Genomic DNA, 26,846 nt, shown 5'->3' with positions numbered 1-26,846 from the left:
CTCGAGGCTTCTGCCGCCCTCCACTGAAGGCGCTCCAGGATGCCTCAGAACCGCCTCAGTTTCCCAAATGGCTTGAGAGAGTCCGGAAGGAACTGTGATAAAACTGGCTGGTGCACCCGAAGGGACCTCCTCTTTGCAGGTGGAGCGGCGACGCGGGGTCGAAGGGAGAGCCCGAGCCGGGGTCCCAAAGGTCGCCCGGACGGGCCCCGCCGGCACCGCCCTGCCCTGCCCCAGAGGCGTTCCCGGCCGCGACTGCTGCCCTAACGGGCTCCGGCGGCGGCCGGGGGCGCCCCGCCCTTCCCGGACCCGCCCCCGGCTCCATCTTGCCCCGGACCAGGTTGGGCCGTGACGCTGCTCCGCGGGGTCAGGTGAGGAACGGCGCCCCGTACGCTTGCAACCCCTCAGCCCCTCGGTTACCGCGCCCCGCCCAGCTCCTTGGCCGGCCACCCGGGAGTGGGCGGGGCCCCGCCTGCGGCCTCGAACCGGCGGGGGGACCGGGGGGAGGCTGGAGGGGCCTATAGGCCCCAGGGGTGGCCGGCGACTCGGTGCGCGCATCTTGGGACCCGGGCTGCCTGGTGGGGTCGGCGAGGTGGCCAGACCACGGGCAGTCCTGTTCGCCGGGTGTCTCTGCCCCTCGTCTGTCCGATGATCCTAGGGAGCAGTGAGGCCTCCGGCGCGGGCAGGTGGACCGCAGGTGGAGGGACTGAGGCCAGAGGATGGCCCAGATGAAGCGGCCCTCTAGGAGAGCTGAGTAGAAAAACCAGCGAGCAGCTAAGTCCGACTGGACTTCTTGGTGACACAGCAAATTTAGGGAAACTTGGGAAATTTGTATTTTGCTTGGTGAGCCCTAGGACGAATGCGGAAGCCTAAAATTGTACAGTGGCCCAGGTTTATAATTCTTGGAAACTATTGTAGGAAGTAGCATTCCAGATTTGATTCCTAGTCCCAAAAGGGCAGCAAACCTGTGCGGATATGAGCCTAACCTGGGTGAATTCTTCTACAGAAGGAGATGGCTGATGTCCTCCATAAAGTGACAGAAATGAAAGGAAGTCGTCCAGCTGCTTCTAAACTTCCTTAATTTCTGCCAGTTGGTGGGGAACTGATCTGATCAAGTAACCTGTCCTAATTAGATAATGAGTATTAATGAGTTACCTACCAGTCAGGGAAGGGGTTTCAAGTACTAGATAAGGAGGTAGAAGAGGGAATTTCAACTACTGCAAACCAAAGCCTTTCAGTCCTCACTGGTGGTGTCTGCCTACTCTGTCCATACCAGAGCTTATAGTCCTGCTTCCAATTCTTTATCGAAGAGCCCTTGCTGACAGATTTAAATGGCCCTTCCCAATCAAGAGGCAGATTTTGGAAAATTGTAGTATCTATTGTTGGCAGTCTTCATTCACCCTTCCTGTTTTGTTTCATTTGTTTCATAAATTTGGAACAGCTGCCTCCTGTGTTCCTGGGCTTCATGCCATCTCTGAGACTTGCCTAGTGAGACCCAACCCTTTTAGTAGTTGACTCACTGGGTGGAGATGGTTTGGAGAACCAGGAATGCTTTTCTAGTCTTTTTAAAAGTAGTTGCTGACTAAGAATATTGAAAAGAAAAAAAAAAAAAAAGAATATTGAAAAGGAAGTAAAAGTTGTGGTTCACTAGTATAGTCTAATTATTCTTTGGGCAAAGTTGAGTAGTTTGTTGAGTCACCCTTGGGTTTGTTTAAGCTTTGTACAAAAGCTTTTAAAATCTGAAATAGATGATACATGCATAATTCCAAAAGGTCTATAGCTACATTGAAAAGTCTTGTTATGCTCCAGTTCTCCTCTCTAGGGGCAATTTCTGTTTCCTGCTTTGTTGAGTCTACTTTCAGGGATATGCTCTATATGCAAATAACTATGTTTTACACATTTGGTTGCAAATTATCTATGCAGTTTTTCATCTTGCTTTTTTCCCACTTAATGTGACTTAGAGATGGTTTCGTATATGAATGAAAGGAGAGCTGCTCATGTTTTTTATTAAACTGTTTTTTTTGTATTGGAGTATAGCCAGTTAACAATGTGATAGTTTCAGGTAGACAGCAAAGGGACTCAGCCATTCATATAAGAGAGCTGCTCATTTTTAATAGCTGCCTAACTTTTTATTGTATGGCTATCTGTAATCTCTTTTGGTTGTCCCTTATTAATGGTCTTTTAGGTTTTTAATGTTTTATTTTAGCCAGACTGCAAGGCATGAATTATGCCTAACTAGGCCATAGCAGTGAAAGTGCTAAATCTTAACCACTGGACTGCCAGGGAATTCCCTAACCTTTTTTTGTTACAAATAGTGCTGTAATGAATAGCTTTGTATGTATAATAATTTTGCATTTTTGTAAGTATTTTTATAAAGTACATCCTGGAAATGGAATTGCATTCTACTCTTTTATATTATTATTCATTAAAATGTACCCAGATTCACTTTCTTAAAGTTGCTTTGTTTTCTCACATGCAGATAGTATTTATTTTCATTCTGTTCTGAAACTCTTGTTGGCATAATTCCTCTAGAACCCTTAAAGGTGAGACTTAATGTAGTAGTTTTAGACTGTAGAAATAGGACTTTGTCACTGGAACAGTTCCTGAAATTTAGAAATTTAAGTTGCTTATGTAGTCTTTGGTGCTATAACACTTGTTGTCTTTAAAATTATTATTAATTTCTCACATAAATTATTTTCAGACTTTTCCTTTGGAACCTGACCTTTTTTACCATTGGTCCATCTGACTGACTGTTCTTAGATGGTATTGCTTCTCCTTTACTCCTTTTATCAACTGAGCTTGGAGAAGAAGAAAAAAAAAATGATTTAACATCCTTTGCATCCAGGTCTTTGGATCCCAAATGACTGCTTTAGAACTGTCTGAATCAGTATTCCTTATTATCTTTCTTAGTAATTTTTAACTTCCACTAGATATATGCCCACTCATTCTCAACTTAGCAAGTTTTTAACTTCTGTACTGTGCTTATGTCATAAGGGACACAATAATAATTTAAATTTATTTTCTAATTTTCCTATACTGTATATTCAAAAGGCAGGGTACTTCCCCCTGCCCCTCTTATCTCTTTATCAGCACCTAGAACAGTGCTTATCACATGGTGGGTTTTCATAAATGCTGAACTGGATTTGTTTGGGATCTTTTTTATTTTAATTGGAATATAGATTTACAGTATTGTGTATATCAGTGTTAGTTTCAGGTGTATAGCAAAGTGAATACATATACCCACTCTAGATTCTTTTCCCATATGACCCATTACAGAGTATTGAGTCAAGTTCCTTGTGCTAAACAGTAGGTCTTTATTTGTTATCTATTTTATATATATTAGTGTGTTTATGTCATTGTTTGGGGTCTTGATAAAAGAGAAATACAAATCATTTATAGCTGTACTGGGGATAAGAGCCAAAACACATGTTGATAAACTTGACAAATTAAATGGTAGATTCAGAAATGCCTAAATATTCTGATATCAAAATGTTGTTCACAGACCAGCAGCAATAGCATCACCTGGAAGTGTAGTTAGAAATACAGAATCTCGGGCCCCATCTCAGAACTACTGAATCTGCCTGCTAGACGCTTTCTTTCAGAAGATGTGATTTTATTTAAATTGTAACAATGTATATCTTCAAAGGCCTTATTCCTTATAGGAAATTACAGAGGACATTTCTTATTGTTGTTACAGAATGTCATACCCAGGCTATCCCCCCACAGGCTACCCACCTTTCCCTGGATATCCCGTAAGTATTGCCACTTATGAAACTAAAATAGCTCATGTCCTTGGAACAGGTGTTGTATAGGACTAGCCAGCCCATGACAGATCTTACAAATATGCTAGAGCAAGGGTCATAAATTCAAACGGCCAGAAGTACTGAGTAGAGTACGTGAGTGAAGGCAGGGTTGTGGAGGAACTACAAGGACTTGCGTCACCTATGGAAAGGCACCTGTTAGTCCACTTCAGCCTGATGTGGCCATACAGGGAGGTTGATTCAATGTTGCTGGATATTCCATTTCTTTAAGTAAAGCCAACAATCTAGATTTTATATGAAACTGCCCATTTTCTTTAAATTGGGAAATGCATATTTTTAAATGTTAAATACAGTATGATTCAATACAACATGTATGTAAACTAAATCCATCCTATGAGTCACTGGTTTTTAACCTTTGTGTTGGATGTTTAAAATAATTAAGAAGGGCAGCCATGAAATTAAAAGACGCTTACTTCTTGGAAGGAAAGTTATGACCAACCTAGATAGCATATTAAAAAGCGGAGACATTACATTGCCAACAAAGGTCCGTCTAGCCAAGGCTATGGTTTTTCCAGTGGTCATGTGTCGATGTGAGAGTTGGACTGTGAAGAAAGCTGAACGCTGAAAAATTGATGCTTTTAAACTGTGGTGTTGGAGAAGACTCTTGAGAGTCCCTTGGACTGCAAGGAGATCCAACCGGTCCATCCTAAAGGAAATCAGTCCTGGGTGTTCATTGGAAGGACTGATGCTGAAGCTGAAACTCTAGTACTTTGGCCACCTCATGAGAAGAGTTGACTCATTGGAAAAGACCGTGATGCTGGGAGGGATTGGGGGCAGGAGGAGAAGGGGATGACAGAGGATGAGATGGCTGGGATGGCATCACTGACTTAATGGTCATGAGTTTGAGTAGACTCTGGGAATTGGTGATGGACAGGGAGGCCTGGCGTGCTGCAATTCATGGGCTCGCAAAGAGTTGGACACGACTGAGCGACTGAACTGAACTGAACTGAACTGAACTGACTCAGAACACAAATTGCAGTGGATTAGAGGGCCCTGGATTTGTAGTTCTGAGACTTTTAGTATTCTGAGTGCATGTTATAAATGTGCTACCAAGTTCTGCTTTGTTGTTTATCTATACTGTTCTGAGGACCAACCTCATAGCTGAGGTTAGTGTATTTCAGCTTTATGCTCATAAGTATGTAGGGCTTCTTTGTGACTCTGGGTAAACAGAGAGAGGGGCCTATATGATTAGTGACAATATGTGTACCTGTGTGTAAAGTGAATATATAGTTCTCCTGAATTTGTCATAAGAGAAATGAAATTTGTAACTATGTTCCCACGTCCTTATATACTAAACTGGACTCTAGCAACCATTTCTGTCAGTATAGGCTAATTGCTAAAACAGACAATTTTAACATCCCCATGGCTCAACACAATAAAAACCTATTTCTTGCTTACTCCAGTCTCCTGGAAGTCAGTAGTGGGGATGATGGGGGAAGTGTGTGGTAGGGAGCTAAGAGACTTTGTTCCATTTCATCTTGTGGGTTTTCAGTCTCCTTCTATCCTCTATTGCCTTAGTATATTGACTCTCCCATCCTCCAGTGCTTTGGAGTCCTCCACTGGATTCTTTGCTTCCAGCTGGCAGATGAAGGAAGTGGGAGAGGAAGCGAGATCTTAGAGGATGGGGCAGGAGGTCACGGGGACCAGGCTAGAAGTGGTGTGCACTGCTTCTGTCCACTTCCGTCCACTGTCGTTTACCTATCAGTCCTATTTAACTGTAAGGGGTTCCTGGGAAATGTAGTCTCTGTGGCCTGGGAAAAAATTTAGTGAACATGTAACAGTCTCTTTGGGCTTCCCAGGTGGTTCAGTGGTAAAGAATCCACCTACCAAGCAGGAGAAGTGGGTTCAATCCCTGGGTCAGGAAGATCCCCTGGAGAATGAAATGGCAACTGACTCCAGTATTCTTACCTGAGAAATCCCATGGACGAGGAGCCTGGCAGCTACAGTCCATGGGGTCTCAAAGAGTTGGACACAACTTAGTAACTAAACAACAACAGTTTCTTCAGACTTAGACATTGTGTGATCTGAATTGAGGTCCAAAAGGTCACAGCCAGTATGTGCTCAGGTCACTTTTTTATTCTTTCTATTATACACAGGTCCAGGTGTATTACAAGAAAGCCATGAATTCTTCTCTTTAGGGTAGAGAGGGCAGATCTTTCCCATATTTCCAGGTGCTCGGAAAATGAAGGAACTATATTGAGCCTTGCTAGCTGTTCATGAAGCCTTGAGGTTTGAAAAGAGACACTCCCAAATAGAGAAACAGACTCTTCTTGCCTAACACAAGTGGATTTACATAAAACTGTATTCTGACAGAGAGGTATCCTGACAAACTACTATACTGATAAACTAATATGAGATACCAGGACTTCTAATGGGCTTTTTAATATGTAAAAGAATAAGCTAGACCTTAACAGTTATCTCTGTTTTCTTAGCTAGATTCTATTTCTCAATGATCACATTCATTTGAAAACTTTTCTGGTTTTTCAGCCTACGGGTCAGGAGTCATCTTTCCCCCCTCCTGGTCAGTATCCTTACCCTAGTGGTTTTCCTCCAATGGGAGGAGGTGCCTACCCACCAGCACCAAGTGGTGGCTACCCAGGAGCTGGAGGCTACCCTGCCCCTGGTGGTTATCCAGCCCCCGGAGGCTATCCCGGCGCCCCGCACCCAGGCGGGGCTCCATCCTATCCCGGAGGTGAGTCGTGGGTTGTGGAAGTAGTGTAACACTTTTTTTCTTTCTCTCTTTAATCCTTTTGGTTCCTGCTTGTTTTGTATGAAATCAGAGTTGCTCTTAGCCTGCTTTCTACCTTAGATAGTAAGGACTTAGCTGGCAAGATAGAGGGAGAAAGATAATGAGGAGGTGTGAAAGCTGGAGCATTCTCAGGAGCGATCTCCAGACTTCTGTTGTGAAGGAATTAGAATAAATCTCATGATCATAAAGGACTAATGGTTTGCTTGATAATTTGTAATCTTAAGAACTGATTGAGGGATTTGATTTTAGCATGATTGTGACCTTAGGACAGCTCTGTCCACAAGGTGTAAAAAAAAAAAAAAGAAAAGAAAAAACAGCACTTTCGTATTGTAAGTCATTAGGGCAAATGAAAGAAGTAACATTTTTTTAAATGTATTTTTTAATGGGGAAGGAGTTGTTGAGAAGTTGAATTTAGACCAAAGGGACTGCTGCTGTAGCATTATAGAATATTTCTTTTATTATTTGTAAAGTTTTCACTTCAATCATGAGACCTGTCACTATAGTTTGTTTATTTTTCTCTCTTGTTCTTCCAGGCCAAGGGTTTGTAGCTCCACCAGGTGGAGCAGGCTTTCCTGGCTATCCACAACCACCTACACAGTCTTATGGGGGTGGCCCAGCACAGGTCCCATTACCTGGTAGGTATCACTTGTCCAGAGAAGCACGATGGCTTGATATTTTGAATTTTTCAGTTGCCATTGAAAGAACTTAGTTTGTGTTTGGGATCATCTTTAGTAAATGTTTATACTAAATACTTCTTAGGTACTGTCTGATTTCATGAAATGTATTAATCTGATAAAAAAAAGGTTTAATCATAAGATGGAAATAAGGACCTGTTTTCTTCAATTAAAAAAAAATTATCTCTCCTGAAGCCAAAAAAACAAAACCTTTAGGAATTTCTCTGTCATTCGTGTAACATGAAGGGAATGAGCCCAGAACCATGTGCTGCCATCCTTTCCAGATGGTATCAGAATTTAATCTGGTTCAACTATTTTGTTCTTCTTTTTAAAGTAGTATTTAAAAAAATATTATTTTTAAAGAAGTTATGTTAAATTATTTTAAAGAAATTACAACATGGAATATTTTTAAAGGTCCTTGTGACCAAAGTTGGTTTTTGATTCAGTATATCATGATACTTAAAAATTATTCTAGTGAATAACTTAAGTGTGAATGTTCTCATGTGTTTCCATATTTGTAATAAATCAGTGCTGTTTTGAAAAATTAAATCAGTTAATACCTGTTTGCTCTATTTTTTCTTAATATATAGGTGGTTTTCCTGGGGGAGCGATGCCTTCTCAGTATCCTGGAGGACAATCTCCCTACCCTAGTCAGGTATTTTTTTGTTCCTATCTTTTAAATTAAGTCTGCTAAAGAAGGGCACTACTCCTTTATTGATCTTAGAGATTTCCTTGAAGCAGGGAAGATGGTCTATAAGAGACACTTAAGACTTTAATCTTTGCTTCTGATAGACTCCATGCTGTTTGGTCTACCAGTGTCCTGATGACTTTGATAAGACAAACGTAGGTCCCTTCTCCCAGGTGATGACACCCATACTCTTTTTTTCATAGAGATTCACTTGAATTCTCGGCATTGGTTTTAGTTCTTTTTCCTCCTCCCTTGCTGGCAGTGTAACTATGAACTCAGGTGGCTGGGTGATTGATATTTCCAGCTGTGTTTTATGAAGTATGGTTTTATTTTCCATTTTTGCCTTTATAACTTTTACACTCTTCTTTCAGATCAATACAGAATCCTTTCCTTCCTATCCTGTTTTCTCTCCTGTTTCTTTGGATTATAGCAGTGAAGTGAGTAAGGTTTTCTAATGTTCACTAATCACTCAATCCCCTAAATGTGCCTTCATTTGTTTCTAATTTCTCATGTATTTATCTCTCACCACTTCCTTGAGGGCTCACAATAGCTATTTTATCTTTATGTACCTGTAGTGCTTGGCAGGCCCTTTAAGCATGGTAGTAATTAATGTCTGTTAAATTGATTTTTCAGTAGTCTCAGAAGGTCTCCCGTATATCAAATCCTTGCCCCATTTCAGTGTAGCTCCTTACTTTAATATTAAGTTTTATTCTTTAATTGACTTGTTATTTCTTTTATAACCTTATGCAGGTTTACTAGGAACATAAGCAGTTTTATGTTTACTTTATCTTGATTTTCTCATTTCATACTGTCTGTTCATAAAAGTCTAGCGTTTTTAAACTTTTTCTTCGGCTGGGTTGGGAAAGGGATTACAGTATTGGAAGAGAAACAATTTAGCCATTTTCTGGCTTACTTTCCTGATTTGTGGTATTTGACCTCCAGAGAGATTAAGGAACTTGCCCAGGGCCACACAGCTAGTGAATGGCAAAGCTGAGACTAGATCCTAGCTCTTCTGCTTCCCAGAACAGTGGTCTCTTTGTTAAAATATGCTACTTTACTGATAGAGTAAATGATATTCCTTGAAAGCCCATAGTAAATTGCTTTCACTTCTTTTTTAAAAAAAATGGTTGAAAGTTGATTGTTAATCATACTATAAATCTGTAGCTATTCTAATCATTTGTTATGAGAATTTTCATTTTAGTTTAGTTTAAGCATGCATTTACTTTTAAAGACATCATTTTATGACTGAATATAAAAGATTTTTAAACATAAAAACACTTAGAGTAAAATACACATATACCTGCAGCTTGTCTTGTGTAACAGTTACCACCTTAAACTAAAACCAGGGAGTTAACAGAGCAGGAGATTTTGGAAGAGCTTTTAGGTGGAGATGGAATAGCCTACCTGTGAGCTCCCTGTCACTGAAAATCCTCTGATGGAGGTTGGCAGCTGTGTGTGTGTGTCTTGCTTGAGTAGTTCAGGCAAGTGACCTCTCTTGATTGATCCAATTCTACTTCTATGGCAATTTTTCAGGAGGAAGGTTGGAATCAAATGGGTGTCAAAGGGTGGAAATCTTGGTGGCAGGTAGTATGGGCTTTGCTGTGCTGGGAAATCCTCTGTAGTTAGAGATTTGACCTCAAGAACATGGACCCTGATTTCTCTTGAGTTCAAAATAATGCCTGCAGAATGACAGTGTTCTTAATGAAGAGTCACTTCAAACTTAGACTTTGAACAAAGAATAAAACAAAGCCATTTTCCCCTCCAGATGAAAAATGGAATAGGTTTTTGTTGTTTTTGTTTTTAGAAACAAGATGAGAAAATGAGAGTCATCAAACAGTACCTGATGGGAGCAAGTTTCTCTTACTACCTAGTTCAGTGTATTTTAAACAGAACCTTCTGCCCTGCTTAGGATTTTAGTCACAATGGTTACATCAAAGGAAACTTTCATAGTTTTGATACATTAAGCCTCATGTAAAGGCAATACTAAGATCATGGCATCTGGTCCCATTACCTCATGGGAAATAGATGGGGAGACAGTGGAAACAGTGTCAGATTTTATTTTTTTGGGGCTCCAAAATCACTACAGATGGTGATTGCAGCCATGAAATTAAAAGACGCTTACTTCTTGGAAGGAAAGTTATGACCAACCTAGATAGCATATTAAAAAGCAGAGACATTACTTTGTCAACAAAGGTCCGTCTAGTCAAGGCTATGATTTTTCCAGTGGTCATGTATGGATGTGAGAGTTGGACTGTGAAGAAAGCTGAATGCCGAAAAATTGATGCTCTTGAACTGTGGTGTTGGAGAAGACTCTTGAGAGTCCGTTGGACTGCAAGGAGATCCAACTGGTCCATCCTAGAGGAGATCAGTCCTGGGTGTTCTTTGGAAGGACTGATGCTGAGGCTGAAACTCCAATACTTTGGTCACCTCATGCGAAGAGCTGACTCATTGGAAAAGACCATGATGCTGGGAGGGATTGGGGGCAGGAGGAGAAGGGGACAACAGAGGATGAGATGGCTGGATGGTATCACCGACTCGATGGACATGAGTTTGAGTAGACTCCAGGAGTTGGTGATGGACAGGGAGGCCTGGCATGCTGCAATTCATGGGGTCGCAAAGAGTTGGACACGACTGAGTGACTGAACTGAACTGAAAGGCAATTTGTTGAAAAAATTTTTCTACTTGAATACATGCTACCAGTAGAATATTTTTAGTTTTTCCTTAAAACCACAATATAAATATTTCTTGTTAGTTCTTTGCTTACATTGCTGGCTTAGAAACTAGTGACAGATGATTGTTAGGCTTATTGGTAGAAAAAAATGTATAGATGAGTGGGAGGAATTACAGACTGTAAAAGTGTTTGCTGAAAGGTGGTCTGGTCTGCTTCTCCCCAATTTGTCCCCACAGGTATTCAATGGGTATAACTTGAAATACAGTTTCAGTTGCCTAAATAGCAGCTGAATTATTTTATATTTTGAAACGATGTTGATTTCATCTTTAAATGATACTTTAGAAATACTTGGTTAAATAAAATATATTATTTAATTTTTAAAAAATGTGGTGGGATATCATCTTGTCTCATCTCACCTCTCTTAAGCCCTGATTTGAGTCTTTTAAGCAAACTAATAAACTGTTTCATAACTTTGTATTTAGAATTTTTAAACTTAACTTTGTAATAAATTCAGACATTAAGAAGTTGTAAAAAATTATATATGGTTTAGTTACTAAGTGTGTCTTACTCTTTGCGACCCCATGAACTATATGTAGCCTGCCAGGCTTCTCTGTCCATGGGATTTTTCCAGGCAAGAATACTGGAGTGGGTTGCCATTTCCTCCTCCAGGGGATCTCCCTGACCCAGGGATCAAACCCAGGTCTCCTGCATTGCAGGCCGATTCTTTACTGACTGAGCCAATTCCTATATACATACCCTCTACTCAGATTCCCCAGATATTAACTTCTTACATAAATACAGTGATCAAGAATTAATGTTTTAATGATACTATTACTCCACTTTTAGATTTTATTCAGATTTCATCAGCTGTCCCAGTGATGTCCTTTTGGCTCAGGATCAAATCCAGGATGAAACACTGCATTTGTTGTCATGTCTCTTCAGTTTCCTTTAATATGAACTAGTTCTTCAATCCTTGTTGTTCATCACCTTGACATGTTGGAAGGGTACTACCAGTTATTTTGTAAAATATTCCTTTATTTGGGTTTGTCTGGTAAATCCCTCTGATTAATCTAGGTTATGCCTTTCTAACAGGAATACCACAGAAGTGAGGTTGAGCCCCTAGTGCATCTTATCAGGAGGCACTTATTGTTGATTTACCCTCTTACTGGTGATAATTGGTGTTGATCATTTGTTTCAGATGATGTCTGCTAGGTTTTCTGCTGTAATATTACAAAGTATTCAAATTATACTTTGACCCACTAATTTTAGCATCAAGTTAGTGATTCTTGCCTGAAACACTTATTACTGTGGTCTTTGTCATTGGTGATTTTTTAAATTTCTTCATAGATTGGTGTTTAAAAAATATATCCATTGTCTTGCTTTTTGATTTATCCTTAAAAAATTGATGAATATCTCCAAGAGTCTCTAGTCATCAATTTCATTTTTGTGCCTTTCTTATTGTAAGATGTTTTATTTTATGTCTAATAATCAGAGCCTATACTAAAAATCAAGAGAGATTACCAAAATTACTTTGCTTGTTTGAAATCTCATTGGGCAACTCCGACTCTGTCTCCCTAAAGCCATTATTATATTCTTTAAATAAAACACTGCCACTCATCTCACACTACTCAGGGATCAATCTCTTTTCCCCCCTATTCTCCCTTGAAGGAAACCAAGGCCTAGAAAGATTGTGACTAACTTCACAAGCTTGACTGTCTTGTTTCCTGAAAGTTTGGTGTCCTGCTGTCTTTTGGCAGGAGAAGGATAATCTCTATCTGTTCTGCCACAAAAATATTCTTGTCCTGAAACCTCACACTGGCTTTCTTGCCTAAGAGTGGTGATTGGAGAAGTCTTAAGTTGTTGTCTTATTAGCAAAGAAACCTGAGTTGGGAGGGATTTTTTTTTTTTTTAAGCTAGTGTTTCTTTTATTCAAGATGTTGAACATTTTTTCTTACTGTTTTTCTCCCAGTTTTATTGAAACCCAATTGAAATAGAACATTGTGTTAGTTTTAGGTATGCAACATGCTGATCTGGTATATGTATACACTGTGAAAGGATTAGATTACCACAATAACTGACCTGGATTTTATGCCTCTTGTTCTCAGCCTGCCGCGATGACTCAGGGGACTCACGGAACAATCCGACCTGCTGCCAATTTCGATGCCATGAGAGATGCTGAAGTTCTTCGTAAAGCGATGAAGGGTTTTGGTAAGGAAAACATATTTTCGTCTTATTTATAAGTTCAAGTGATTGGATATAAAGTAAAAATAAGGTTTATATTATACAGCCAAGTTTATATGTGAGCCTGTGTGCACACGCCTCAACTTAATCTAGCACCGGGCACCTTGTAATCTAAAAAATGTCCTCAGTGAGCACCCCACACAGACCTCATCCTTATTTAGACATGTGTGGTTCTTTCAGGTACAGACGAGCAGGCAATTATAGATGTTGTGGCCAATCGTTCCAATGACCAAAGGCAAAAAATTAAAGCAGCTTTTAAGACCATGTATGGCAAGGTATGTTTTGTTTTGTTTCATTTTCTTTTCAGGAGTTAGCAAGAACAGTGGCCTGTAGGCCCTGAATACTGTCAGGTTGGATACTATATTTTTATTAGTACTGATAAGTATAAAGTAGAGACAGCTAGACTTCAGAGGCCCCAGAAGAGGTGTATTCAATATTTATTTCTCTTAAAAGCCTTTCCAATTCTCTCCAATAATCATAGCCATTTACTATGTCTGGTAGGTGACACATATTCAGTAAAAAGTAGATTATGACCATAATCATAATCAGTAGCTTGGTTCTCAATCTTCTCCTTAAAGTGGGATTCAAGGACTTCTTATGTGGCCCTTGCTTATTCTTGGCCCTTGGCATCATCTTTCACTTCTCTCCCTCCTAAACATACCCCATTTTACAGTTTTATAGAACCTCTTTCCATTCCCTGAACACATGCTTCTGTGGTTGATATATGTTCTTTTCTTGTCCTGGAATACCTTTTCCTCTTTAGCTGCATAGCAAACAAGCTCTCCCGGATTTGGCTTGTTTAAGCTACTTTGTGAAGTTTCTCTCACTGCTCTGGGTATAATTTGGCTGCTTCTTCCACTGTGATCTCATAGCACTTCGTAAAACCTCTGCTGTAACCAATCTCAGTGCCCACTCCCTAAAAACTGTGAGCGGCCCTAGGGCAAACCATGTCCTATTCATCTTTGTGTTTATAGTACCAAGTACAGGAACAATAACAGATAGCCACGTAAATACTTGTTGAGTGGATGATCAGTGACTAAATCCAGCAAGATTCTATGGCTGACAGGTGCCATGGCTTCTTAAATATAAAGGGCAAGAGTGGGTAGCATTGGTTTGTCATTCAGATAGGAATCCTAAAAATTTTCCGACATTCTCTGGATCCAGTTAACTTTTCTCAGATTGGGAGTAGAGGTCCACTGACCTGATTCATCTTTTCCACTCTGCTTTCCCTCTCTGCCCAACCCAGAGTCCACTTCCTTGGTCTTAAGGCTGCTTAAGCGACACAAGTCCTAGGTTCCCTTAGGATTCAACATCAGACTCATTTTTCTCACAAAAATATTTTTTGTATTATGAATTTCTTTAGTTCACACGTAGTCTGTGCTTTGTTGTCCTAAATTTTCTCATGTATCACTTTTGACTTAAAACTAAATTCCCAGACTATTGTCGTTATCCACCGCCACTTTTTCTCTGGACTTCTTACTAATAAAAACTCTGTTCCTCTAGCCAGCTGTGGAGTCTTTGATCCCACATTCTTCTTTCTCAGTCAGTCAGTGAATGTTGTTTCAGTGCCTATGTATGCCAGGCCCTGCTTTGTCCTGGCAACTGGTTATTGCTTGTCTTGTTGATCTAATCTGTAAAAAGCCTCTTTAGAAATGTGTCTTCTATCTCCGTTTTTTCCTTTCCCCTTTCATTGTAATCACTCAAACCCAAACCTTTATTACTCTTTATCTAAATATTCCAGTAGGCTAAATTTCATATATATCTTTGGTCATTATAATCCATACTGCCTGTTGTTTTCTTATATAAAAATTTTCAGTGACTCCTCCCAGCATGCAGAATCAAATCCATGTTCTTTAGCTTGGTATTCAAGGTAATAATCCAAGAATATAGTTACAACTTTGTTTTACTAATGTCTAAAAACATTATTCTTAACAAAATTGGTTGTCTTATTGTCCCATTGAATAAGCTCTGCTCATTCTTGCGTCTATACTAAGTAATTCTCAACCTGAGCAGAATATCATAATTTCTTTTCAAACTTAAAAACACATGCAGAATCTCTGAGTATTCATTCTTGACATAAATTTTTTTTTTAGAAAAATTCTGTAGATTATTTTAATGCATATAGCCAAGGCTAGGAGCAGCTTTTCTGTTCTTGTTTGTGTTCCTCCTCCTTACCTGAAATGTCTTTCTCCTTTTCTTTGCTAATTTTTACATACTCTTCAATATCTTCACTAAAGTTTTCTCTGAAGCTCTCTAGCCCACTTTTAACTTTTCCTATTTCAACTTATTTCTGTGCTACTTATTCATCTGGTGCTAGAGAACAGGCTGCTTTACTTTAGTTTTTAGATGTTTGTCTTCTCTGCTCAAGTAAGAACACAATGATGATGATTTCTACTTTCTCATAAAAGAAGAACCGTTTCTTATACTAAGTAAATACCTGTTTATCACTTTGTTAATTTGAATTATTCTTTGTTTCCTATTCCTCTTATTTTGTACCTGATGTAGTGGCAGAACTACAATAAGTTTATTATTAAGTATTTATTGATAGAATGACTAAAATATATCTTCTTGAATGTAATGCGTTTAAATGCTAATTCTGTAGTGTATGATATTCTGAACAGAAATTGAGGTTTTCTTAAAGTAGCTCAATTCCATTTTTCTCGTATTTTTCTTAAAATAATTAAGCAAAACAAAATTTGGAGAGCTCATATACTGAATTTGTGTTTGTAATGCCACAGGATTTAATCAAAGATCTTAAATCAGAGTTAAGTGGAAATATGGAAGAACTGATCCTTGCCCTGTTCATGCCACCTACGTATTATGATGCCTGGAGTTTACGGAATGCAATGAAGGTACTATATGGCATTTACTTTGAGTATTTTATCCTATTTCAAATGTAAAACCCCGTAAATTATGGCAGTTCTGAGTTTGCAGTGGCAGGTAAACCAATACATTATTTTATATCATCTGAGTATATAGAGCTTTTCAGTCTGGAGGCCAAAGTTATGTTTGATGGAACATTAAGATTTAATAACTTGCAGAAATTTGCTTTTTGTTTATAATTCTCTCTCCTTCTCCCTTCATTTCACATAGGGAGCAGGAACTCAGGAACGTGTGTTGATTGAAATTTTGTGCACAAGAACAAACCAGGAAATCCGAGAAATAGTCAGATGTTATCAATCAGAATTTGGACGAGACCTTGAAAAGGACATTAGGTCAGATACATCAGGGCATTTTGAACGTTTACTTGTATCCATGTGCCAGGTGAGTATTGAATTAAGTGTCTGAGTGTTGGTGGAGGGAACATTGTTTACTGCCTACTGCCAGTGGGCATTCTTTATTCCTTTTAATATCTAGCCCCCTTGGAATCTTGACATCTTTAAGAGGGACAACAGAGAATCCTCTGTATGGGTTTCTTTGTTTCTGTATTGAAAATTATTTCTGCAAATCTGGTTGTTGTAAGGAATCAGCAATTAACTACATGAAGGTTGTATGAAATCAGAAATCACCTTGAGGCTCTGTGTCTTAGAATGAAGATGAATCTGTACTCTTAAGCTTAGCATTGTACTGCCAGTTAATTGGGACCATCAGCTGAAGATATGCAGGTCTGCCATGCCAAGTGCGACAAGAGTGAGACAGAAATGCAGAAAACATTTCAGCATTCACTGAAATACTGTGCTGAAGTACCTTCCTTGTTCTCATTCCCCAGATGTGCTGGCAAAGTTGCAGAAAATCCTCCAAATAGGGTATTTGCAATGATACTGTAAATAATCAGGGTATATTTGAAAGAGATGATGCAAAAGACTAGCACACTGATTCAGTATCAGGCGTTACTGGCTATCCTGCTAGTGCACAAGGTTGGACAGTCTTGCAGATTCTAAAAGTAGAGGAGAGGCTCCCAGAGCAAAAGGATATAGTTGCAGAGAAGACAGTGTGCCAGAGTGTGTGGGTATGGAGATGAGAAAACAAAGCAAATGGGTGGGAGGACATTGAATTTACCGTAACAGAGCAGGAGGGTAGGTTAGCGTGAAAAGAAAATCAGAAACAGAGATTTAATGCTAAAAAACGATTATTCAGACTTTAATGAGGTGCTGAATGTCTTTTTATGCAGGGTTCAAGGCCCAACCATTTTACAAAATAAAGGACCCTCTTCCAGCAAGTAGCTTTTTAGGATATTGAGACCTTACTGTGTGCTTGAATCCAAAGGCAGTCATTTGGGGAGTTGTTGCGCTCCTTTGCCTCCTGTCCCTTTAGAATAATAGGCTTCTACACATTGCTTGTGCCAGTGCTCTTCAGAAAACAGTTCCTCAACCTTCAAGGAACACGTCTCCATTTTGTTCCTCAGACAGACACTAAGACTCTAGAGGGCGACCTTTCCCTTGTTTGGGTTTGTCCAACTACCCGTCTAAGCTTTACTCTTATTCAGGCCCAGAGCTTCTTCTCTCCCTCTCTCCCTCATCCCATCCCAGGGAAGAGTTTGGTCTATAAATTGATACAGACTGTCAGTACTTGTGTTATTTATAACTTCTTCTTAAAGTCTCACACATCATTTTATGCATACATTCATAATAAAGACTTACATATTAAGATTACACTTGGATGAAGTTCACGAAGCCTCTATATTATATGCTTCCTCTTTTGGCTTAACTTCATTGGAGGGAGGGGCCTTGTCTTTTCTTCTGTCCCCACCACATAGCACATCCTGTTGGTTCTGTTCCTCTGGAGAACCCTGACTGGTACACCCTGGTACAAAATAAGTGCTCCATACCTTTTAGGTACATGGTGAATATAAAGTGAAACTCAGTATAATGCTGATCTTAAATCCCAGCTAAGCAGAATCATACTTTGTTAATTTGAGTGGTAGTTCATATCTCCTAGGAGACAAGGTCCCCAAAGCATGGCTTAGGATGAAGTCGCTTCATCATGAGAAATCTAAACTTACTCAGACCTTGGAGTTCAGGGATATCCAGCTTCTAGGACATCTCAGTGCATCTCTCCCCAAGCTAGGCAAGAGACAGTGCTCACTGGCTCAGAACATGGACTGATAGAAGGAGACCCTGTCACAAGAGAAGCGAAAATTCTTTTGATGAAATTTTCTCTTGAAAATTCCTTTGATGGCTGCGGGATTTCTTCCAGAGGGTGGAAGTGGCTGCATTGTTAGTGTTCAGGACTTGCTGGATCATGAGTCTTTGTGTGTGGCCACAGCCTCTGGAGGTGCTATAGTTTGCAGTTTCAATACATACCAGTCACTTTCTCCTGGCCCAGATAATCATTTCCAATCTCTGTGGTTTGTATCATACCTAGACTTTTAATACCTGCTACTGAAGAAATGTTTATTGAATAAAAACAAAAAACCCCTGCAGCTTGTAAAGCAAGGATCAAACCCAAAAGAGTAATTTCTTTAAGAATCCCTGTCTCTTTAGTCTCTCTGAGTAGGCTTTTTAAACTGAATGTCAGTAAAATTTTCTATACCTTCAAAAGTAAAATGTCTGTGTAATTTTCTATGGAAACATTTTCTAATTTAGCTCTCAAAGCCCTGTAAAACCTCTTGTTTTAATATAACCTCATCAAACCATGATCATACATTATAAAATCCACAGTTGGCAATGTAATAAAATACTAGTTACACTAGTATAGTTTCTTTGGAAATGAAAGATAAGCGTGACAAACTTTATGGATTAATTTTTAGTAAATTGTCCTTTTAAATTCAAAAGTGACCAGATTGGAAAACCTTGGTTTAAAAATAGAACTTGTATCATTTTCTTCTGACTCCTGCTTTCCTTTTTTTGCAGGGAAATCGTGATGAGAACCAGAATGTTAACCACCAACTGGCTCAGGAGGATGCTCAGCGTCTCTACCAGGCTGGTGAGGGGAGACTAGGGACAGATGAATCTTGCTTTAACATGGTTCTTGCCACAAGAAGCTTTCCTCAGCTGAAAGCTACCATGGAGGCCTATTCCAGGGTATGAGCTTTTCTTTTGAAGATTTTGCTTCTATTTTAAGGTGTCAAAATATTTCAACCCCTATACTTTCTTGTCTACAGATGGCTAATCGAGATTTGTTAAGCAGTGTCAGCCGTGAGTTTTCCGGAAATGTTGAAAGCGGTTTGAAAACCATCTGTAAGACACTGTTCATGTTTCCGGGTTTTGCTTCGTTTTGTTTGTAAATGAGGGAGGCTTTGAATAGTTGTTCCCATTAAGTGGTGATTCTTAGTATAGCCTCCCTGGAGTCTGCTTAGGCAGAGACAAGCTAATCCTATGTTTTTATATGCAGTTCCCTATGAATGGTTGGTGGTGTAATCAAATAGGATTGTTTTGGAATTATCTGGTCGTTATTCTCTATGCCCTTCTTGAGGACTATACAAAAGTGTATAATGGATTGTAGCATTTCCATTAAGGTAAATGGGAAAGCCCTAAGGAAATCACAGAGGGCCACCACACAGAGTATCATTTTGAGCCCCCAAGTGTCTTTCAAGTATTTAGCCAAATGAGACCCTTTTCCATTTGAAATTAAAAACCCAGTTTTTGGTGTCCTGACATCCAGAAGCTTAATGAAATGGAAATTTTGTTCTCATGGAGAATACAAGACTAAAGAGAATATTAGTAACACACTCGTATTAGCAATTGAATATCTTATAAATACTACTATTGTAATTGTAGCTAACACAGTAATGTACAGTTAGTCCATCTCTATGAAAGGTAGAGCCTTTGCTAATTTAATTTTCCTAAGAGAAAACATGTCATATTTCTTATCATTCTCAAGTCTGTGTTTTCTTATTTATATTGGAATCTATCTTACATCCTTCTTTCAGTCAAATGATACATTTGACATCTAGAATTCAGACTTTAGTCATTATTCTGTTTAGTTAGGTATTACCAGGGTACAGTTGCTACAGATTTTCTCATGTTAAGGGGGAAAACGTTAAGAATCTTAAGTGACTGCATCTGTGGAGAGAAAATGGGTACTGGCCAGAGGGAATCTTGTAGAATTGAAGGTAGACTATCTGATGCAGCTGGAAAGAAAGATGGGTGCTGAGAAAAATCAAGGGGGAGAGCATTCTACAAGTCACTTAAGATTTCTGAGGTAATTACATAGGAAATGATCAAAAGCAGCTGGAAGTGATAGATGAAGCTGGTGTGTGGACATCTTTGTCAAGTCATGATTTCACGTCTGAAGCCTGTCATTTCCAGTGCAGTGTGCCCTGAACCGCCCTGCCTTCTTTGCTGAGAGGCTCTACTATTCTATGAAAGGCGCCGGCACAGATGACTCCACCCTGGTCAGGATTGTGGTCACTCGAAGTGAGGTGAGGTTCTCTCTTTTTGTCTGATCTTCACTTGATTTTGAATGTTGATTCTTTTTTCTTAGCAATATTAAACACAATTTTTCTTCTAGTTTTATTGAGATGTAACTGACATACCTCACTGTATAAACTTAAACTGTGCTGCATAGAGATTTGACTTACATACATCATGAAGTGATTATCACAGTAAATTTAATGAACATCCATCATCTTACAAAATACGAGATTAAAGGAAAAGAATTTTTCTTGTGACGAGAACTCTTAGGATTTACTCTCTACAACATAAAGCAGTGTTAATTATATTTATTACATTGTATATTACACCCCTAGTAACTTATCTTGTAACTGGAAGTTTGTACCTTTTGATTGTCTTTCTCTAGTCTGCCTCCCTCAATCCACTACCTCTAGTAACCGCAAATCTTATTATCTTTTTGTATGAGTTTGTTCGTTTTTGACATGTATTCGCCTACAGTACTCTGCTGGTTTCTGTTATAAAGCATAGTGATTTGATATTTCTGTACATTTTAAAAGGATTCCCATGAAAAGTCTAATTATGACATATCACCATACAAAAATATTATATAGTTATTGACTGTATTCCCCACTCATTCATACTCTTCCCTCATTTATTTTGCAACTGGGAGTTTGTACCTCTCACTCTTTCACCTATTTCTTTCCTGCCCCCAGCCCCCTCCCTTCTGGCAGTTACCTATTTGTTCTTTGTGTCTATAACTCTGTTTTGTTGTATTTGTTCATTTGTTTTTTCAGATTCTGCCTGTAAGTGAAATCATACAATATTTGTCTTTCTCTGTCTCACTTAGAATGTTAATTTCTTAACAGTTCCTCCGTTGGTTGTCAGTCCATGAGTGACGTTAAGAAAGAGCTCTCTTTTTCACTGCTGGTAGAGGTTGTATAAAGCATCGTGTTCACCTTCTCCCTGCTGTGAGAGGCTTGCTTTGGTGAAACAGACTGCCAGGGAATTCAAGAAGAGGTTTATCTTTGGGTTTTCATTTTGCTCACGTAAAAAGCTGTATGAGGGAATTCCCTGGTGGTCTAGTGGTTAGCGTTCGGCACTTTCACTGCCAGGTTCAGCAGTCAGGGAACTGCGATCCTGCAAGCGTGAGGCACGGCCAAAAAAAAAAAAAAAAAAAAGGCTGTATGAAAGACCTATGCAGATTAATCCTACTGGACATAAAAATTCTTAAAATTTAGCAGCACTGTATAATAAAATAACTTAAAAGTTTTATCTTTATCTTTTTACTTAAATATAGCCTCAAATGTATTCCTTTCTTTGACTTTGTATATTTAGTAGACTTTTTTTAATTGAAAGAAAGCATATACTACAAAATTATATGAAAGAAGGTAAATCATTTTTTAAAAGACAACTATAATACAATATTTGGAAAAACTTTGTTGTGTCTTTGTTTTTAGACTTAAATTTTCTAAGCAGGATCTCTTTTTCTTTAATTATAATAAAATACACATAACACAAAATTAACATTTTAATCACTTTTAAGTGTAAAGTTCTGTGACATTAAGTACATTCCCATTGTTGTGCAACCATTACCACCAGAACTTTTTCAACTTACAAAACTGAAAATCTGTATTCATTAAACAATAGTTCACCATTCTTTTTGCTTCCCAACTCCTAGCAGCCACCATTCTATCTTATGTATTACAATATTTGACTACTCTAGTTAATTTATATAAGTGAAATCATAAAGTATTTGTCCTTTTTAACATTTTTAGGTTCATCCACATTGTAGCATGTGTAAGAATTTCCTCCTTTTCTAAGGCCGAGTAATATTCCAGTGTATGTATACATTGTGCTTAGTCATGTCTGGCTCTTTGCGACCCCATGCACTATAGCCCGCCAGCCTCCTCTGTCTGTGGAATTTTCCAGGGAAGAATACTGGAGTGGGTTGCCATTTCCTTCTCCAGGGAATGTGTACACTACCTTTTGTTTATCCATTCATCTGTCAGTGGACACTGGGGTTGCTTCCACCCTTTGACTGTTGTGAACAATGCTGCTTTTAACATGAGTGTACACATATTTGAGCCTGTGCCTTCACTTTTGTGGATACTCAGAAGTGCAATGGTTGTGTCATATGGTAATTCTGTTTTTATTTATTTGAGTAATTACTATACTGTTTTCCAGTGACTGCACCATTTTACATTCCTACCAGCAGTGAACAGGGATTCCAACTTCTCTGCATCCTGGCCAACACTTTGCTAGTGCTGGTATAAATGCTAGCTATAAAATGTCAGTCCTTTGGTGTTTTTTCCCCTCTGCTTTGGTTATAATTAGGATCTTTTCACTATTAAAGAATAATTTTAATAAATTATCAGTTTTCTTTAACAACTTTTTTCTAATATCACAAATATCATGTCTTGCATGCAGATTGATCTTGTGCAGATAAAACAGATGTTCAGTCAGATGTATCAGAAGACACTGGGCACAGTGATTGCAAGTGACACGAGTGGAGATTACCGAAAGCTTCTTCTGGCCATTGTGGGCCAGTAGGAGAGATTTTTATAAATGAATGAAGCTATTCAAAGCTTATCCTTCAAAGCAATGACTGACCTGCATGCAGCAACATCAACCCTCACCTAACCAAAAGAGCTTTTACTAAGGACTGTGTCAGGGTATTGTGCTTGGTTTGCACATGTGGTTATTGCCTTAAGTCCAATGTTATTTTTTTCTCTATGTACAATCAAGTAAAGCCATATCACAATGATGAAGTAATAATGCAATGTTTGTAAAGCCTAATTCTCACTGCTCTTATTCTAAATAAGGTACCAAATTGAGTAAAAGTCACAACAGTTTCAAATTCTGTGTAATAATATTGAATAAATGAATAAATAATATTGAACATTAGAAAAAACCCTTTGCTTTCCATTGGACAGTTATAGTTGGTAATATGTCAAAACTATATTACTTTTTAAAACAAATTCAGCTGTTTTGACCTAGAAGAGTAATTTGCATCTTACTTCACATAAATTAGTATTCTATATTCATAAACGCTGAACTTCCCACATAGAAAATAGTTTAGTGTTGGCTGTAGCAGCTTTTTAAAAAGAGATTATATGTTTATATGCCTAAAATATATAGCCTACTTTTATGTCTACTAAGACTACCTATAGATCTTTATTGGCCCTTGATTTCTTAAAAAAAATTATAAAATAATTTTAGTTGCAGTTTAATCATGATTCAAGAAAATGAAGCTTGACACATAAAAGGTGCCAAATTAATGAATGAATGAAGCTTAAATCATCTTCCTGGGAGATTGAATATTAGTTCTTTGGAGAAGTAGTTCAGGAACTCAGTTAGTGCTATAGCAGTGTGATTTCAAACCTGGGTTTATTCCCAGTACTGAGCAATTGCTTATTATGTTGAGCATTACAGTAGGTAGTTAGGGAAACTACAAAGGAAGGAGGTTTGTAATCTAGTGGGGGAATCTAAACAAAAATTAGGATACAAGGGTATTGTTAGATTATAAATTCTTCTGAGAATAATAACCTTATTTGTTCTTTTTGTTGAACTCCCTGGCACAAAGCAGATATTTAATATATATATGGTGAATGACTGTACTAAAAATTGAGGGAAAGAATAGTAAATATCAATTGTAATTCAATGAACATTTGTTTGGTGGTAAGTGCCAAGGGACATACATGCAAGGTGGTATAAGACACAACCTTACTCTTAGAGAGATAGGCCTATGTACAACTGTAGTGTAAGGTGAAAGCAAGATACATTGGTAGAAGGATAACAGGCCAAGATAGATTTCTGACATAGATTTTGGAAAAGTAACTAACAGCAATGGGATTTGGTCAAGGAAAAGGGTGTAAGTTATTAAGGAAAAAATTTGTGAGAATTATATTTTTGAACTTTTAAAGATTGAGATATAACATATATCATACCATTCATCCTTTTAAAGTGTACAATTTAGTGGGTTTTTAGGGTATTCACACACTTGTGCAATAGTCACCACAATCAATTTTTGAATATTTTCATCACCCAAAAAGAGAACTTCCACCCATTAGCAGTCAGTCCTTCTTTGCTTTCTTCCTGCCTGTCCCCTGGCAATCACTAATCTACTTTCTGTCTCTATGGATTTCCCTGTTGCGGGCTTTATGTATAAATGAAATTATACAATGTGTGGCCCTTTGTGTCTGGCTTCTTTTAATTAACATACTGTTTTTACGGTTCACCTGTGTTGTAGCATGAATCAGTACTTCATTCTGTTTATGGCTGAATAATCCATTGCTTGGATCTACATTTTGCTTGTCCATTTATCAGTTGATGGACATTCAGGTTGTTTTTACCTATTTACCATTATGAATAATGCTGCTATGAATATTCATGCACAGGCTTTTCTGTGGACACAAGTTTTCAATTCTCTTGGCTATAATAACAGGAGAGGAATTGCTGGTAGTAGTATCTTTAACTTTTTGAGGATCTGCCAAACTATTTTCCAAAGCAGCTGTACCATTTTAGAGTCCTACCACCAATGAATGAGGCTTCCAACGTCTCTTCATTCTCAGCGACACTATCATTGTCTCTTTGATTCTAACCATCCTAGTGGATGTAAAGTGGCATCTCATTGCAGTTTTGATTTGCATTTCCCTAATAACTAATGAATATATTTTCTTTACTGGACATATTTTCTTGATTATCCTTTGCATATCTTCTTTGGGAAAATATCTATTAAAATGCCTGTTTTTAAACTGGGTTATTGAGAATTCCCCGGCAATCCAGTGGTTAGGACTCCATGCTGCTGCTGCTGGAGGCCCAGGTTTGATCCCCTGTTGGGGGAACTAAGATCCCATAAACCATGTGGTCCCAAAAAAGACTACGATGTGTATAAGGTAGGATAGTTATCTCAGCACAAATTCAGTCGCAATCTTCGCTTGGGAAAAAATCCAGGGAGCAACGTCTTACTCAACAGTTACATGTTTTTATTTTTGAGAACTTTTATGACTTATAACACTAACTTTAAAAGCATTTTTCTCAATTTTTATAATTTTAATATGTTTATTAGCAGAAATGCAATTTATTTTTAAAATTAGACTCGTGACTATCCATGGAAAGTAATGTGGGAGTGTGTGTATAGTTTAATAATTTGTTTTGAAATAATTTCAAATGTATAGAAAAATTGCTAGGATAGTACAAAGAACTCCCATGTCCTCTTTACCTAGATTCTCACACAGTTAATATTTTATTGGTTCATTACTTACTCTGAGTGTGTGTGTGCATGCATATGTCTTTTGTTATTAGTCTTTATCTGAACTGTTGGTGGGTTGAGAGAGCAAACTGCAGTCATCCTGTCCCATCACTCCTAAACACTCCAGCGGGTGTTTTCCCCTAAACAGGATCACTCTTCTACATAATGGCAAACAATCTTCCACATCAGTAAATCAGTATTGGTACCACACTACCACCCAATCTATTAAGCCTATTCAAATTTCGCCCACTATCCCAACAATGTCTCTTTTCATTTCTGGGTCAACATCCTGTACAGGAATACGTACTGCATTTAGTTGTGTATTTTTCAGACTCCTTTAATCTGAAAGAGTTGCCAGTCTTTTGTAGCCTTTACAGTTTTATTAAAAGGTACAAGCTTTTATTATAGGATGGCTTACAACCTGGGTCCTTTGTCTGTAGGAATACCACAAAATGATGCTTTGCTTTTCTCAGTGAGTCTCATCAGGAGGCATAAAATGTAGACTCCTCCCGACACTGGTGATGTTAACCTTGATCACTTGATCATGCTGGCTTCTTAAATTCAGTTTTTCCTTTGTAATTGATTAGTATTCCAAAATCATGCCAGTAAATTATTCCTTATCAAATCTCCACATACCAGCCTTAGCACTGAAGACCCCTGTCTAAATCATCCACTTCTATAGTTGGTGCCAAGTGGTAATTCTCTGTTTCAATCATTTCCTCTCCATTATTGGATTGGCATTCAACTGCTATAAAGAGCTTGCCTTTCTCTTCATCATATCAATGTGAACTTGTGTATTCCTATCTTATTCAACAGATTGTAATCCATTATTGTTTACTTTGATGTTCAAATTGTCAGAATTGGCCAGGAGCCCCCCTCAAGTGGCTCCTAACAGTGCAACATTTTAAAGTATGTATACTGCTAAGATTCATTCACATGGTGAATAGCTATAGTTCATTCATTTCGACTGCTTTGTAATATGCGATTTTTTGAATATATTATCAGTGTATTCATCCACTCTTCCTTTGGGTTGTTTCCAGGTTTTTGCTATTGTATTTTGCCTTTCCAACTCTGAGGTAATGCTGAATTTCAAATGTATTAAATTTTTCCATTAACATCATATACTTGGAGTCTGTTTATTGTGTAAATATTGCACACTAGAAGCAGAGTGGTTTTGCATTCTTCCCAACAGTGTGTGAGACGCTTACTTTGCAAATATTGTCTTAGCTGCATTTTTCACGGAGAAAGACTTGATTGATCTGTTTTCAAAATCGTTTAATAAAGATTTTTATCTTTAAATAAATTTCCTTTTGGTTTGTCTATTTATGGAGGGTTATTGAAAGCAAGGAGTCGAGAAAGCAAACTCGAAAGTGGAAAACTTTGTACTTAGCCAACACTTTGGGTAAGGGAAAGTGGCACCTACGAAAATAGGAAACCACAGCCAGACACGGAGGTTGTGGCTCAGGCGCAAGGTTTCCAG

At 38.4% G+C, this 26,846-nt stretch overlaps 1 protein-coding gene across 2 annotated transcripts; it reads left to right on the top strand.

Moving 5' to 3' along the window:
- Positions 1-262: 262 nt before the first annotated feature.
- Positions 263-26,669, top strand: ANXA7 (annexin A7). Of its 2 annotated transcripts, XM_061161795.1 has the most exons (14): positions 263-368; positions 3,695-3,749; positions 6,306-6,510; positions 7,101-7,202; positions 7,832-7,896; positions 8,301-8,366; positions 12,706-12,808; positions 13,022-13,116; positions 15,580-15,693; positions 15,935-16,105; positions 18,634-18,804; positions 18,885-18,960; positions 20,032-20,144; positions 22,543-26,669. In XM_061161795.1, the coding sequence occupies exons 2-14, from the start codon at positions 3,696-3,698 to the stop codon at positions 22,663-22,665; spliced, it is 1,458 nt and encodes a 485-aa protein (XP_061017778.1). In that variant the 5' UTR covers positions 263-368; position 3,695; the 3' UTR covers positions 22,666-26,669. The 2 variants fall into 2 exon arrangements, with proteins under 2 accessions (XP_061017778.1, XP_061017779.1); XM_061161796.1 differs by lacking the exon at positions 8,301-8,366 and having other exon boundaries at positions 266-368.
- Positions 26,670-26,846: the final 177 nt, after the last annotated feature.

The sequence above is a fragment of the Dama dama genome, chromosome 15, assembly GCF_033118175.1.
Source record: "Dama dama isolate Ldn47 chromosome 15, ASM3311817v1, whole genome shotgun sequence".
Lineage (NCBI taxonomy): Eukaryota > Metazoa > Chordata > Mammalia > Artiodactyla > Cervidae > Dama > Dama dama.
The sequence above is the reverse complement of the archived record's forward strand: the minus strand, read 5'-3'. Positions and strand labels throughout refer to the sequence as shown.